The sequence below is a fragment of the Myotis davidii genome, unplaced genomic scaffold (assembly GCF_000327345.1).
Source record: "Myotis davidii unplaced genomic scaffold, ASM32734v1 scaffold324, whole genome shotgun sequence".
NCBI lineage: Eukaryota > Metazoa > Chordata > Mammalia > Chiroptera > Vespertilionidae > Myotis > Myotis davidii.
The window spans coordinates 1,012,561-1,028,909 of record NW_006295053.1 but is presented as its reverse complement, the minus strand read 5'-3'; the positions used below and the strand labels follow the sequence as shown (position 1 = coordinate 1,028,909).

Below are 16,349 nucleotides of genomic sequence, written 5' to 3'. Positions count from 1 at the left end.
CCAGGTCTGGGGCGGGCGGGACCGCACGAGGACTCCTCCTGGGCCTCGGATCCCGCTTCTGGGAGATGGCACATCCCTGCGGGCGCAAGTTGTGAGGCACTAGTAAGAGCAGAGTTGTGCAGTGTGACCAGTTATTTTGCACCAACCTCTGAATTGAATCCCAGATTAATTGTCTCATGGATTCTTTTTTAATATATTTTTTTTTGATTTCAGAGAGGAAGGCAGAGGGAGAGGGAGAGATGGAAACACCAATGATGAGAGAGAATCATTGATCGGCTTCCTTCTGCACGCCCCCTACTGGGGATCGAGGCCACAACCTGGGCATGTGCCCTTGACCTGAATGGAACCCAGGACCCTTCAGTCCGCAGGCCTACGTTCTGTCCACAGAGCCAAACCGGCTCCAGTGGTCAGCAAACTCAATAGTCAACAGAGCCACATATCAACAGTACTTCAAAATAGACTCGCCCAGGTCGAAAACCGGGGCCACCAAGTGTCAATCGCACTGTATGTGGGCACCCACATGTGGTATTTTGTGGAAGAGCCACAGTCAAGGGGCCAAAAAGCCGCATGTGGCTCGCGAGGCGCAGTTTGCTGACCACGGGCTAGGGCTGTCTCATAGATTCTTCACATCAGCCCGGCGAAGGCTGGGTTCTCTGGGAGGTCCGTGTTACAGATGAGGACTGAGGCTCAGGGTTATTGTGACTGGCCTGGTTCCGGTCACACAGGGAGCAGAATGTGTAACAAGACTCGATTCCAGGTTTGCCTGACTCCAGAGCCTGGGCCTCCAGCCACCAGATGGTGATGCCTCTCTGAATTCTTGAACAGCTGCCAAGTGCCAGGCACCGTGTGACATTGTGTCCCTCTCCTGCAGGTACCAGGATTTCCACGCATTCGACCTCCCAGGAGCCACTCGAGTCCTTGAATGGATTGGTGACAAAGGTGAGGAGATGGAATCCCACTCAGGCTGGGACTCCAGAGCTCAGCCCAGAGGGATCCAGCCCACTTATCTGAGGGCCCCTTGAGCAATTTTGTGCTCCATCAGCGCTTACGAAGTTCTAGATCTCTTCCATCCCCCAGTACAAGCCTGAGTATCAATGGGTTTGGCGGAGTTTCTAGAGCCAGCCATGGTCCGCAGTCTTTCTAGCAGTTTGTCACAGCTACTTCTGCTTCTTTTTTCCAGGAGTTTTTGTTGCTGGCTATGAAAAGTTGAAAAAAAATGAAATTCTTCACCTGACATTACCCCCCCGACTTTCTGTAAATGAAAACCAGGTAATTTGAAATATAAATGCTGAGTATATGTGTCTACTTTTAGTCATTTATTAAACCTCTATGGAGCTCCTGTTGTCTACTAGCTATTGTCCTGGATTCTAGAAAGAGAGCGAGAGAGAGAGAGACCCTGGGCCTGCCCTTCTAGTCTAATAGAGGGAGGCAAATATGCACATGGATAAGCACTAAGGAACCTCCTGTGATTACAGAGAGTTACGAGAGGAAGAAGTCCATTGTAGTTTATCAGAATTAGATACCTGGGGCCATTAGGGAATAGAGCAGTGGTTCTCAACCTTCCTAATGCCGCGACCCTTTCATACAGCTCCTCATGTTGTGGTGACCCCCAACCATAACATTATTTTCTTTTCTTTTTTTTAAATATATTTTATTGAGTTTTTACAGAGAGGAAGGGAGAGAGATAGAGAGCTAAAAACATCGATGAGAGAGAAACATCGATCAGCTGCCTCCTGCACATCTCCTACTGGGTATGTGCCCGCAACTCAGGTACATGCCCTTGACCGGAATCGAACCTGGGACCTTTCAGTCCGCAGGCCGACACTCTATCCACTGAGCCAAACCGGTTTCGGCCATAACATTATTTTCATTGCTACTTCATAACTGTCATTTTGCTACTGTTATGAATCGTAATGTAAATATCTGACATGCAGGATGTATTTTCATTGTTACAAATTGAACATAATTAAAGCATAGTGATTAATCACAAAAGCAATATGTAATTATATATATGTTTTCCGATGGCCTTAGGCGACCCATGTGAAAGGGTCGTTCGACCCCCAAAGGGTCGCGACCCACAGGTTGAGAACCGCTGGTATAGAGGGTGGATGAAACCCTAGAATGGTTAAGAATGAATGTGTGTAATGTATCCTATACAATCAAAGGCTAATATGCAAATCGACCGAACAGCTGAACAGCTGGTTGCTATGACACACACTGACCACCAGGGGGAAGACGCTCAATGCAGGAGCTGCCCCAGGTGGTCAGTGTGCTCCCACAGGGAGCGCACTGCTCAGCCAGAAGCTGGGCTCATGGCTGGTGAGCGCAGTTGTGGCGGGAGCCTCTCCACCTCCAACAGCGCTAAGGATGTGAGACATCCCTCGAGGGCTCCCGGACTGTGAGAGGGCACAGGCCAGGCTGAGGGACCCCCACTCTGAGTGCACGAATTTTATGCACCAGGCCTTTAGTAAGAAATAAGAGGGGAAGGTGGCTAAAGACAGAACTTCAGAGGATACATTTAAGGAATGGGCAGAGGAAAATGAACTCACAAGGAATACAGTGGGGCCTTGACTTATGAGTGTTCCGACTAACGATTTTTTTGAGATACCAGCTGTCTCTCGGCCGATTTTTTGCATTGAGTTGATAGAGTAATTTGAGTTAACAAGCTCCTTAACAAGCTCGGTCTCGAAACGAATTAAACTCTTAAGTCAAGGCCCCACTGTACTAGGAAGGAATAATCTGTAAAGTAGGCAGAGTCTCAGAAAAGGTCAGTGTCTCAAGCCAAGAGAAGAGGATATGACAAAAGAAAAGAGTTGGTAGCCGCCTGGTGTTGCCCTGGGGGAGATTTCTGACCTAGTGCTCTTGATCTCCCCACCCCACCACTCAGGTTTGAGCCAGGAGCTCCCCAGACTGGGCCTTTATGAGAGACCTGATTTACCTCCCACCTCACCCCTGGGTTTTCCTCTTGTGCCACTTCCTTTTTCCCTGCCCCCAGTTCCTCACATGGAGATAGTCGTCCAGTGGCTAAGAGCACGGACTGGTAGACAGGCTTGGGTCCAAATTCACAACATAATCCCCTCTGTGATCTTCAAAAATTGTTTAAATTCCCCAGGCCTTACTTTTGACATTTTATTTTTTTTAAAGGATAGTGTTTGTTGTTGTTTTATTTTATTTATTTTTTATTGATTTCAGAGAGAGGAAGGGAAAGGGAGAGAGAGGTAGAATCATCAATGATGAGAGAGAATCGTTGATTGGCTACCTGGGAATTGAACCCAGAACCCAGGCATGCGCCCTGAACCAGAATTGAATCCGGGACCCTTCAGCCCTCAGGCTGATGCTCTAGCCATTGGGCCACACCGGCTAGGGCTATTTTTGACATTTTAGAGTAGGGTTAATTATAGTACCTACTTCTAGAATTCAATGTGATAAAGTATGTAAAGCACTAAACACAGTGCCTGGTACGGTAAATGCTGGATAATTGGTAGTTGTTATATTTTTATTACTAGAAGAACCCACTTGATTTCCAATGGAAGGTGGCATGAGAAATGAAGATATGTTAGTTGGCTGATACCTTCCACCTTTTTTAAAAAATTAATTTTAGCCGAGCTAGCATACGGTCAGGGCATATGCCCAGTTGCAGACTTGATCCCCAGTGTGGGGTGTGTATGAAGCATCTAATCAGTGATTCTCTCTCATCATTGATGTTTCTATCTTTCTCTCCCTCTCCCTTCTCTGAAATCGATAAAAATATATTTTTTTAAAAATTTAATTTTAGAGAGGAAGGGAGAGAGAGGAACATCGATTTGTTGTTTCACTTGTTGATACACTCATTGGTTGACTTTTTTTTTAATGTATTTTTATTGATTTCAGAGAGGAAGGGAAAGGGAGAGAGAGAGAAACATCAATGATGAGAGAGAATCATGGATCGGCTGCCTCCTGCCCCACACTGGGGACCGAGCCCACAACCCAGGCATGTGCCCTTGACCAGAATCGAACCCGGGACCCTTCCATCCACAGGCCAACGCTCTACCCACTGAGCCAAACCAGCTAGGGCTGATTGATTCTTATATGTGCTCTGACCAGGGATTGAAATCGCAACCTCAGCATATTGGGATGATGCTCTAACCAACTGAGCTACCCAGCCAGGGCTCTAGCTTTTTTTGATGAAGCTGTTAAACCTTGTGACTCCCCTAAGAAGGCCGGGAATGTAACACTTGTGTTAGAATGAAAGGGGCTGGGGAAAGGGTAGCAGAAGGGTTTTGGACGCGCAGGAAAGAAAGGAAGCTGCCCATGTAAGCAGCTGAGACAACGGACAAATAGCAGCACACAAGGCCCTGCAGGGAGGAGCGTCTGTTGCCAGCAGAGCTGCCTCTGTGGCCTCCTGCCAGGCTGGTATCGGGCTTCTCACCTGGAGCGAGTCTGAAAGTCCCTTTGGAGAGCAGGCTCTATCTGATTGGCCCCCCTTCCGTATTTCAGGGCTTATTCCCAGAAAGAGATTTCAAGGTCTGCCACGGAGGATTTTCAGACAGGTCTATCTTCGATCTGAAGCACGTGCCAGACACCAGGTATGGTCAGCTCGGTGACTCAGACCCTCCAGGATGGAGTGGCTGGGAATGTCAAGGGTATTCTGCCTCTTTATCACCGCGCCGCCCCTGACCCCTGAGCACCTGGATACATGTGAGCGCACGCACGCACACACAGAAATCTGGGATACAAAGAACCTTTTGTTTGGCGGCTTCGTGGTCCCTCTGCAGACCTTTCAATGACTATAACCCACAGATCTCCAGAGCTGCTCCAAATAGAGAGTAGAAAGATGCTCTCGGTTTCTCAGAGAGCTGATGGTGGGTGGCGGGCGAATGGCTCCATTGGCAGATGCTGGGAGTCCGGGTCGGCTGTGTGTTCAGGCTCCATGCTGGCGTCCTGTCTGGGACACTTCATGCCACATGGAAGCCTGGGCTCAGTCCCGTGACTCTCATGACCGTGGGCCTGTCCCTAAAGTGGAGTGAGCCTGCTCTGCCTCTGTTAACTGAGGGTAACGGGACAGTCGTTCCTGCAGTGAGCTTTCCTGAGGTGGGCGTGTCGGAATCCCAAGCTGAGTGGGCTGGAGAGCGGAAAGGCTGGGGGGATGTGGGTGAGCTCACTGAATTAAGAGCTCCTATCCCTCCTAAATAGGTTGCTGGTGACCAGTGGCCTTCCAGGTTGTTACCTGCAGGTGTGGCAGATCGCAGAGGACAGTGGTGAGTGAATTTGACATGGTGCGGGTTGACACCTCCATCCCCTAATCCAAGGCAATTAAGCAATAGACTCAGGCCTGGCCAGCGTGGCTCAGTGATTGAGCATCGACCTATGAGCCAGGAGTTCATGGTTCAATTCTTGATGAGGGCACATGCCCGGGTTGTGGGCTCAAATCCCCATAGGGGGCATGCAGGAGGCAGCCGATCATAAGCATAACCAATGGACATAAGACACTGGGGGATAGGGGAGGCTAGGGGACTGTCTAGGGCGGGGGGAAAAATGATAAAAATAAAATAAAATAAAAAAATAAAAAAATTAAAAAAAAAAAAGAAGTAGACTCCGAGCCAGGTGGGAATTAAAATTCAGTGTCGCCATAACCAGTTTGGCTCAGTGGATAGAGCGTCGGCCTGCAGACTGAAGGGTCCCAGGTTCGATTCCGGTCAAGGGCATGTACCTTGGTTGCGAGCACATCCCCAGTAGGGGGTATGCAGGAGGCAGCTGATCGATGTTTCTCTCTCATTGATGTTTCTAACTCTCTATCCCTCTCCCTTCCTCTCTGTAAAAAATCAATAAAATATATCTAAATAAATAAATAAAATAAAATTCAGTGTCTACTTTAATGCGGGTGTAGACAACTTAGCAACTACAGCATGGCACACAGCCCCAACTGGAGCTTCCTGTAACTTGGTCAGGAACCGAGGTTAGCAACCCAGTCACAGGCAGAGCATGGAGTGACCTTCCCCTCCCCAAGGCAGGTGCAGTGGCAGAGGCTAGGACAGAGCTGTGGCCACTCAGGTGAGCTCACCTCTTGGAGGAGGAGGAGGTGGCAGCAGGAGGTCACCTCTCTCTGCCCAGCCTGGTAGAGTGGGCAAGAAGCTGGGCTGACCCATCTCCCTCAGAGGAGTCACTCTACCCCCGCTCCTTCAGGGAGTGGAGGGCGGTTCTGTGCGTTCCAGTCAGGCAGGTGTCAGAGCCTGCAGCCCTGATGCAACCCTTCCCTCCCCCTTCAGTTAGAGCATCCTTGGCCAGCGTGCAAGTGTGCCTCAGACGCACAGGCTGTCGCTCTTGGAGCTGCCCCTTTGCCTGTGTGATTCTGTGCCTGCCAGCGGGTCCCCACGCTCACTTGGATGCTTCCCAGAAACTGGCCGCAGGTGTTGTACAGAGGCGGTGGTTGTGCTCCTTTGCTTTGAGGTCACTGACCCTATGCACCTTCCTTTACTGTTTCCTTTTTGTCATTTCTTGTTGCTTCCAGGTGTTTGTGTCACTTACTTATAGTTATGATTGCTGTTGTTTTTTGTTTTGTTTTGTTTAGATTTTTATTGATTTCAGAAAGGAAGGGAGAGGGAGAGAGAGAAACATCAATGATGAGAGAGAATCATTGATTGGTTGCCTCCTGCATGCCCCCTACTGGGGATCAAGCCCGAAACCCAGGCATGTGCCTTTGGCCAGAATCGAACCTGGGACCCTTTAGTCCGCGGGCCAACGCTCTATCCACTGAGCCAAAATGGCTAGGGCTACTGTTGTTGTTTTTTTAATAAATATTTTTTATTAATGTCAGAGAGAAAGGGAGAGGGAGAGATAGGTAGAAACATCAATGAAAGAAAATCGTTGGTCAGCTGCCTTTGCTGGGGATAGAGCCTGCAACCAGGCATTGACCCTGGACCAGAATTGAACCTGGGACCCTTCCATCTGCAGGCCGACTCTATCCACTGAGCCAAATTGGTTAGGGCCATATTTGTTTTCTTAATAGTGTCCTTTGAAACATAAAAGTGTTAGATTTTGATGAGGTCTAATTTATCACTGTTTTTTGTTAGGGACTATGCTTTTCATGTCATATCTAAGAAATCTTTATTTAACTCATAAATTTTCCCATGTTTTATTTTTCCCAAAAGGAAGTTCTGGTTTTTTTCTCTTCAATATTTAAATCTATGATCTCTTTCGAGTTAACTTTTGTGTATGGTGTGAGGTAAGGATCTCAGTTGATCTTTTTGCATGTGGATATCCCGTTGTTCCATCACCATTTGTCAAAATGCCTAACCTTTCTCCATTGATTTGCCTTAGTGCCTTCATTGAAAATCAATTGACCATAATCTAAGCATTTACTTCTGGACTGTCAGTTCTGTTCCATTGATCTTTATATCTGCTCTTATGCCAGTAACTTGTAGTTTGCCCAAAAGTAGACTGTGTGGGGCCCCAGTGGTTTAAAGATGAGAGAGACCGGAGTATTACCAACCATTAGGAGGCATCTTTTGTCCTGCCAGTGCCTGGGGTACCAGGTACCTTGTAGAACCTGTAGCCCAGGCCCAGGGAGCTGATGAGCCCAGGCTGCTCCGATACTCGTGTGGGATTAGGAAATCAGAGAAGAGTTATCTTCCCTAGATATTAGTGCAGAATATTCTGGAGCCTGGGGAAGGCTGGCCAGCTGTTTACCTGGAAACTTAAAAGCATAGTGTTATTTGGGTGAATTTTCCAGGATCCAGTCTTGACCCACAGCTTTGGTGTCTCAAACCTGATTTTGTCAGCACGTCTAAAATAATTCCAATCTGTTTGTAGGAGCAGAAGCACTCATCAGACTCACATGACTGCCATATAAACCAGAATGCAATTTTATTAGTTTACTAGAGGCCCGATGCATGAAATTTGTGCAAGAATAGGCCTTCCTGCCCTGACCAGTTTGGCTCAGTGGATAGAGCGTCGGCCTATGGACTGAAAGGTCCCAGGTTCTATTCCAGTCAAGGGCATGTACCTTGGTTGCGGGCACATCCCCAGTAGGAGGTGTGCAGGAGGCAGCTGATCGATGTTTCGCTCTCATTGATGTTTCTATCTCTCTATCCTTCTCCCTTCCTCTCTGTAAAAAAATCAACAAAATATATTTAAAAAAAAAAAATAGGCCTTCCTTCTCCCGGCTGCAGGTACTAGCTTCCCTCTGGCACCTGGGACTCGGGCTTCCTTCCAACCGCCAGCAGGCACCCGAGACCCAGGCTTCTCTCTGGCTGCCGACAGGCACCTGGGACCCGGGCTTCGCTTATAACCCCGGCTTCCTCCCGAAGGACGTTGGTCTAATTAGCATATTATGCTTTTATTATTATAGATAATGAAAAAATAAGTATCCCTTAAATATGGAATATTTCAGGCCCTTCTTCTTGCTTGTGGAAGACCTAACCCGGTCAGAGGTGTCATGATAAAGGTGACCGTCACCAGAGGAATCAGCTCAGAGGTTTCCCGAGTGTGTGTTCGTGGCTCTCAGGCAGAAAGTATGAAACTTGTGAAGGCAGCTGCCCAGGCTCCTGCTGTCCATGCCCCTGGACAGTGCCTGGGGCCCCCTCTCAGCTCTGGGGCTGTGGGAAGCACTGAGCTGCATAAATAAATATCCAAAGGTCTCAGCTGAATGTCACCTGCTGCTTCCCCTTTGAAGTTAAGTGTTCAGTCTGGTGTGGCGCCCTCTGCCCCGGACAGGCCTCAGCATTTTCTTTGACCCCTTGGCTGGGCAGCCCTTCCCGTGGATCCCACTTCAGAGCTGTATATGCATGTGCTCAGCCATGCGGTCTGGGCACCAGTCTGACTCCTGAAGGATGTGTCTGCCTCTGCTCTGACCTGCTCTGTGTTGGTTTAATCTTCAGACACAACTGTCTTTCGTCGCCAAGTTCTTGGAGATGCCTGCCTGTGTCTTTTGCTTTGATTTGTAGCGGTTTCTCTTTGCAGTTCGGGGCTGGTTTGGTCCGTGTGGTGTGGATTCCCTAGAGGAGGGCATTTTACTAGAGAGAGGGGAGGAGGAAGCCTGCATATTCACTGTGATTGTGGAGCAGCTCTCTCGTCAGGAGGCTCCAAAGCCTTTGTTTTCCACTGCCTCTTTGAAATACTCCTCTCAGCCTCCTCCTTTCCCGCCCCCCGTCAGGAGACAAATCACTTGTGAGAGCCATCCCCTAGCGCAGAGCAGCAGGTCCTGGGGGCCTGGTACAGGCTCCTCGGGGTCTGTGGAGATGGAAGAGGGAGCTGCTCCGGGTGGCCTGGGAGAGGTGGGAGGCTCTGCTGGGGCCGGTTTGGATCACAGCCTCACTGGCTCTGCCCCGACACAGATTTGGTCCTAAGGCTCTGGTGTTGTCTGCGTGAACCTCTGCCGCTCCTGTACCGGGAGCAGGTGAGGTGAGCAGGTCTGGATTCGGGGCTCAGAGCCCTGGGCTTGGGGAGCAGTAGGCACTCAGGTCCTTGCATTCTCGTCAGCCCACCCCGGTCCTTCTGTGCGCTCCTGGCCTGTGAACTGTCCGGAGGGGCCTTGCTCACGTGCTTGCTGCTGCATAAGTCATGTTAGTTCGTGGTCCTCATCCATTCTGTTCACAGGCTGACTTTTACCTCCTTCAGAATTTAAACAATACATACGTCTCCCTTTTCTTCAGGGATTGTGGGAACCAAATAACGAGTCCCCTCTTGGAGCAGGAAAGCAATTGGTGCAGTAGACAGCTCGTTCTGAACCACGTCATAAATGGCTCCTGTTAAGAGAAGCCTCAGTTGTAGATGCAGAGACGAGAGCCTTCCTGTCCACTAAGCAGGCTGAGACAAACAGAACTAAAACTTGATTCAACTTGAGGTCAGGTGTCTTTCTTGTTCAGTGTCAAAAGGACATGGGCTGTCTTTGTCCAGTTTGTGTTTGAAGACAATGACATTTGCCTTGTGACCTTTACCTGCAAGGTTTCGGCAAAGTGCCGAGGTTGTAGAATAAGTTTTTGAAGAAATAATGGTATTTCATGAATTCTGTTCCTGTTATTTTCTTCACTTAAAGTGTAAATGACACCATCAGTGGATTCTTTCCTTCTATTTGTACTCCACAAAAGTATTAAAAGCCAGAACTGCTTTGGGGGCTTTTGAGATGGCGTCTGAGATTCATTATCTCCCATTTGCAAAACAGTTCATAAGACAATTTTTAAAGAAATTAAAGTGTGCCCTAGCCGGTTTGGCTCAGTGAATAGAGCGTTGGCCTGTGGACTGAAGGGTCCCAGGTTCGATTCCGGTCAAGGGCACGTACCTTGGTTGCCGGCACATCCCGTCAGGCCCAGCCAGTGTGGCTCAGTGGTTGAGTGTCCACCTGTGAGCAGGAGGTCAGGACTCGATTCCTCTCAAGGGCACATGTCCGGGTTGCAGACTCGATCCCCAGTGTGGGGCATGCAGGAGGCAGCCGATCAATGATTCTCTCTTATTGATGTTTCTATCTCTCTCTCCTTCTCCCTTCCTCTCTGAAATCAATAAAAATATATTTTAAAAAAGAAATGAAAGTGCTTCTGACAGTTTCAAAATGTAAATATAACACAGAGTGTTTATGATGCCACATCCTCTCTAGCCAGCTGTCAGTTCCCTTTCTTCCTTGACCTTCTAGCTGTACAGGGGAAGACCTTTGACCGGCGTGCACCAGGTTATGTTTCAAACCTTCACTAACATTCTGGACTTTCCCCTCTTCCACTTGCCCCTAGATGTCATTGAAGCTGTCCGCACCATTGCTGTGCATGAGAAAGAGGGGAGTCTCTGGCCGAGGATCGCCATCTTCTCGTCAGTAGCACCTGGAGTCCTCCACGGGGCGCGGCTCAGCGGCCTGGAGGTTGTAGATCTGGAATCCCAGAAGGTCACGTACACCTCAGGTACGGACAGCGCAGTTTGCCCCTACGCTGCCGCGTTAGAACTGAATCCAACCCTGTGTGCCAGATATTGGGGACACAAGATGAATGAGAGGCAAGCCCCGGCCTCTAGGGGCTCCCTTTCTGGGATTGGAGGAGGCATCCCTGGGACCAGCCCCCACCAATGGATAGAATGGCAAAATGAACAGGAGAGCTCCAGCCAGTTTGGCTCAGTGGATAGAGCGTCGGCCAGCGATCTGGAGGGTCCTGGGTTCAGTTACAGTCGGGGGCACATGCCTGGGTTGCGGGCTCAATCCCCAGTAGGGGACATGCAGGAGGCAGCCAATTAATGATTCTCATCATTGATGTTTCTCTCTCCTTCTCCCTTCCTCTCTGAAATCAGTAAAAATATATTTTTAAAAAAATGAACAGGAGAGGGGAGACGTGGTTTATTCTGCTGGTATTGAGGATGCTTCCCAGAGGAAGGGACTTGTGACCAGCCAGCCCTGCCAGATTGCCAGACCCACGTGACTCCAGCAGCTTTTCTCTTTCGCCCTCTGTCTCCCAGGTGTCAGCGACCGTGAGGAGCTGAGTAGCCTGCAGGTCCTGGATGCAGACACCTTTGCCTTCTGCTGCACCTCGGGCCGGCTGGGGCTCGTTGACACCCGCCAGAAGTGGGCGCCGGCAGAGAATGCCAGCCCCAGCCCCGGGGCTGGTGGAGGGAGGTGGTGTGCAGAAGTCAGGGGCCAGGGCCCTGGGCCCAGCATTGCCAGCCTGTGCTCAGATGGGCTGCTCTGTCTTCGTGACCCTCGGGACCTCCGCCGTCCTGTGCGCTCAGTGCGGTGCCCAGTGTCCACACCCAGCCCTGACCCAGAGCTGCTGCGAGTGACCTGGGCTCCAGGCCTGGACAGCTGCTTGGCCATCTCAGGTACCGCTGAGCAGGCTTCTGCATCTGTTGTTTGAGCTTTCTGTTCTAAGGGACTATCGAGTGCTCAGGAAGGAGCCTCTGGCCCCCAAAGTTAAAGTCTCTCCCCGAAAATCTCCAGATTAACTCTCCAGGTTCCTCAGGGGCAGGCTCTTCCCCAACTAACTACTCAACTTCCATACAGTGGGAGCAGGCCTTTCCCATCCTAGCAGGAATTCAGTTCTGAGGTTGGTCAAGAGCCTGCAGTTAGTAAGACACTGGGCCAGCCATGGGGCTCGACCAGAAAGAGGCCATAGAATTCCAAGGGTGCCTCTTAGTCTGTTTGCTTTTTGAATTATAGCAAGCCCGACCAGAAAGAGGCCATAGAATTCCAAGGGTGCTTCTCAGTCTAATTGCTTTTTGAATTATAGCAAGCCCCTTGGTCAGGAGGCTCCTGGCCCATTCCGGTGCTGTGTCACATATAGAAATTTTTTGATATTTGCAACTATAGTAAAACAAAGACTTATATTTTTGATATTTAGTTTATATATTTAAATGCCATTTAACAAAGAAAAATCAACCAAAAAAATGAGTTCGCGTGTCACCTCTGACACGCATGTCATAGGTTCGCCATCACTGCCCTAGGTCAACAGGCTCCTGGCCTGGCAGTATCTAGTTGAAAGAAGATATTTAGTGAGAGTATCTAAAGGCCAATGGGAAGGCCCTAGCCAGTTTGGCCCAGTGGATAGAGCATCAGCCTGTGGACTGAAGGGTTTCGGGCTTGATTCCCGGTTTCAGGCTCGGTCCCTGGGCATGTATGAAGGCAACCAATCGATGTGTCTCTCTTACGTCGATGTTTCTCTCTCGGTCTCTCTCCCTTCTACTCTCTCTAAAATAAATAAATAAATAAATAATTGTGAGACTAATAGGCACTTAGAAAGACAGAAATGCTTTATGAACCAACATAAAGCTGGATTAAAAAATAATTAATACAGATTCATCCAAATGACCCATCAAAGGGTCATTCCAGAGATTACCAGTCAGCCCTAATTTTAGGCATTAAACATCACTGGCTTTTAACAAGAAGACAGCAGATGGAGCTAGGTCGTGGGGGGAACATGAGAATGGGCCTCTAGCGCAGGGGTTCTCAACCTGTGGGTCACGACCCCTTTGGGGGTCGAACGACCCTTTCACAGGGATCGCCTAAGACCATCTGAAAACACATATATAATTACATATTGTTTTTGTGATTAATCACTATGCCTTAATTGTGTTCAATTTGTAACAATGAAAATACATCCTGCATATCAGATATTTACATTATGATTCATAACAGTAGCGAAATTACAGTTAAGTAGCAACGAAAATAATGTTATGGTTAGGGGTCACCACAACATGAGGAACTGTATTAAAGGGTCGCGGCATTAGGAAGGTTGAGAACCACTGCTCTAGCGGCTTCGATTTTCTCCATCAGTGTGGAGATGAGGCCATCTATTGAGACCCAGATGGATTAGAATTTGGGGCAAGTGGAAAGGTTTAAAAAAGTCTTAAGCCTCAGTTTCCTGGGGTAAGTATTAGTACCTACTTCATACAGTTGTGAGAATAAAAAGAGGGAATGTAGATCCAGGATTAACCTCAGACCTGCCACATGATATACTACAGATTCTCAGCGTCACGTGCCCCATGGAGTTGGCAGCTGCCGGCATGTGGTCAGATGTTCCACGCCCTTGATTGGCCATTAAGTATCTAGTTTACTATTAGGTTCCTCGTCCTATAGTTTTGGTGCCATAGAGCAAGTTATAAAAATTATTTTAGAGATTCATTGTTGCTCTTCTCATTTCTCGTTCCTCAGGTTTTGATGGGACAGTCCAGGTCTATGATGTCACGTCTCGGGATGGAATGGAGGGCCACGTAGAACCTCTCTTCACTCACAGAGGTCACGTCTTCCTAGATGACCATGGGACAGGCGCTGCTCCGCTGGTCACCACCCACACCTGGCACCCCCACAAGTCAAGGACTTTGTTGTCGGCAGCAAGTGACACCTCTGTGCACGTGTGGGACTGGGTGGACCTCCGTGCCTCCCGCTGACACCAGCGTCTTCCTGCCAGGCCCCTGGAAGAGGAGCTGCTGTACGCACAACAAGGGCACTGATTTAGGACTCAAGTGACCACAGTCCCTGTTACCAGCGGAGTGGCCTTGGGCCAGTGATGCAGCCTTTCTTAGCCTCAGTGTCTTTTTTGGTAAAATGAGAAGAGTAGTAACTACCTCGCAGGGTTGTTGGGGAAGTTAGAAGAAATATATGGGGAAATACCAGGTAGGATGCAGGATAGAGATTTGGTGGCTACTCTTAGATCAGAGCAGTTGTGGGCGACAGGATCCTGCTGCTTCCAGCAGGTGTCAATCCCACGGGTTTTGGCACGAGAGACGCCTTCCTGACCTAATGGACGGTGGGAGGCCTTCTCAAGAGCAGTGCTGCCGAAACCGGTTTGGCTCAGTGGATAGAGCGTCGGCCTGTGGACTGAAAGGTCCCAGGTTCGATTCCGGTCAAGGGCATGTACCTGGGTTGAAAAGAGCAGTGCTGACCGTGCGCAGCCATTCCCGGTGTCCTGACTTTACAGCCCCACCCCCATGTAAGCTCTGGGTCCCGGCACTTTGTACAGTTGGGAGGCTAATATAACATAGTGATTAAGACACTTGTGTTGGAGTCAGATCAGAGTGTGCATGTGTGGAAGGCTTCAGAGACACAGGTCTGGGGCCCAGGCCCACTGCAACCTGCCCACCAGCTCTCTTGGGGCTGCTCCTGTCAACCCCGAATCAAAACTCAGAGATCCATCCAACAATACAGCTACTTTGCAATAGGACCCAAAGGTTCAATCATGTCAGTAAAGACCAGTGAAGCCCCGTGATTCAGGCTGGCTGCTGCTGGTTGACAGCTCCTCCTTGATCAGCGTGGTGCCCAGCATTTTAAGAAGTTTTCATTTAGCCCTAGCCTGTTTGGCTCAATGGATAGAGCATCGGCCTACAGACTGAAGGGTCCCAGGTTTGATTCTGGCCAAGGGCACATGCCTGGGTTGTGGGCTCGATCTCCACTCATCTAACAGGGACAGCTCAGAGCAATCAAGGCTTTGCATTCTCTGAAGAGTCCGTGTGAACTTGGGAGGAAAAGTGTAGTTCCAGGGAATAAGCAAATTCCACTTTGACACAAACAGCGAAGTACTGCACATCCCCCTCACTGCTGGCAACCCGGGTGGCTCTGTCTCTCACATTCCTCTATTTTTGACTAGTCAGAACTAGGTTCCATTTCTCACCTGCAGCCCCCATCTTCCGGGTTTTGCAAGTCCTCCAGCCACTGCCTCCTCTCCACTTTCTGGGTGTTTTGTCTCACCCGGATCTGAGTCCCCTGGGGCAGGACAGTCAGGTACTCTTCCAGGACTAGCAACTCCAGATCTGCTCTTTCGTACACTTCTCTGGTCTCAGCCCCTGGCGACAGAGCTCCCGGAGATGGATGAGAGTATCCTGGGGTGCTGACGCTTCTTGAGAGTAGAAATGCCAAAAGCATTGGTCTGGGGCCACTCCCTTGAAGGGAAATTTCCAGTGAAAATCTTCCAGCTTCACTATTCAAAGCTCTCCTTGTACTTGAGGAGCCCGGATTTGTCGGTCCCCAGCTACAGCCATTGCTCAGCTCCAAGAAGAACCTTATGACTGTGCTCTGAAGTCGAAACCTCTTCCTTTACCTCGTTGGGAAGCCACCGTCAGAGGGGAGCCACTCAGTAGAACTAGAACCAGAGACAGACATTACAGAGTGAACCCTAGTGAAAGCCGCCAGTGTCAGCCATCCCAGCAGGACTGAGGTGAAGAAAGAGCCTTCCTGTTCTTCCCTCCCCGTGTCTTGGTGCCCATGGAGTCTGGCCCTCTGTCACGGGGGAGGCAGCTCCAGAAGTGTGATAGGAGGGGGCAAAGGCAGGTGATCTGGTTGGAAAGTAAAGGCGTATGGAGCTGTGTTTGCATAGCATTTTGAGAAAATGCCAGTTATCCATGCTGAAGAATGAGGATGGGCTGCAGAGATAATAGGGACAATAAACTCACCCTCCCCAGCCACTGGTCCCCAGTGTTGCAAAGTGAATGTGCAGGGCCAGCACAGAGGGCGCCCAACGTAGCAGCACCTTGGAGAGCAGCACCGGACCGGGTGGAGGCGGCTGGCCCTTCAGATTCAAACGCTCCAACTGCTCAGCTGCCTCGCATCTGGCTGAGTTCTCAGTTTTGTGCGACCGGTTCAGGATTCCTCAGTCCTGGCACCATAACTCTCCCAAACAGGAAGGCTTACCGTGGTTAAGGTTACAGGCTTTAAGAGCAAAGATGATAAAAACAGGTTCACAGGGTGTTAAGAGTTGGAAGGAAAGTTAAGATATTCCGGCTTCGACTCAAAGCTGAGGCAGTCGGGGCTTAAACTCGCCCCAGGTCTCACAGCTGGTTTATGGCAAGAACTGGGACAGTGGCTCTGCTCTTGGATCGTGGGCTGGGCGACAGGCCTGCAGAGCCTGACTTACGCCGCTCCAAGGGCCACCCTGGCTGGGGGCGAGGTCGTCCCCGCCGGGCCGGAGGGCGGT

General features: G+C 49.7%; 1 protein-coding gene across 1 annotated transcript in view; it reads left to right on the top strand.

The window, feature by feature from the left end:
* Positions 1–14,285, top strand: part of WDR73 (WD repeat domain 73) — a 16,402-nt gene extending 2,117 nt beyond the window's left edge. Inside the window, exons 2-8 of the mRNA XM_006769609.2 lie at positions 826–939; positions 1,181–1,269; positions 4,477–4,565; positions 5,173–5,237; positions 10,698–10,862; positions 11,407–11,766; positions 13,595–14,285. Of these exons, the coding sequence (XP_006769672.1) occupies positions 826–939; positions 1,181–1,269; positions 4,477–4,565; positions 5,173–5,237; positions 10,698–10,862; positions 11,407–11,766; positions 13,595–13,830 (1,118 nt within the window). The 3' untranslated portion in view covers positions 13,831–14,285. The remainder of the gene's footprint in view (positions 1–825; positions 940–1,180; positions 1,270–4,476; positions 4,566–5,172; positions 5,238–10,697; positions 10,863–11,406; positions 11,767–13,594) is intronic.
* The last annotated feature ends 2,064 nt before the right edge of the window (positions 14,286–16,349 follow it).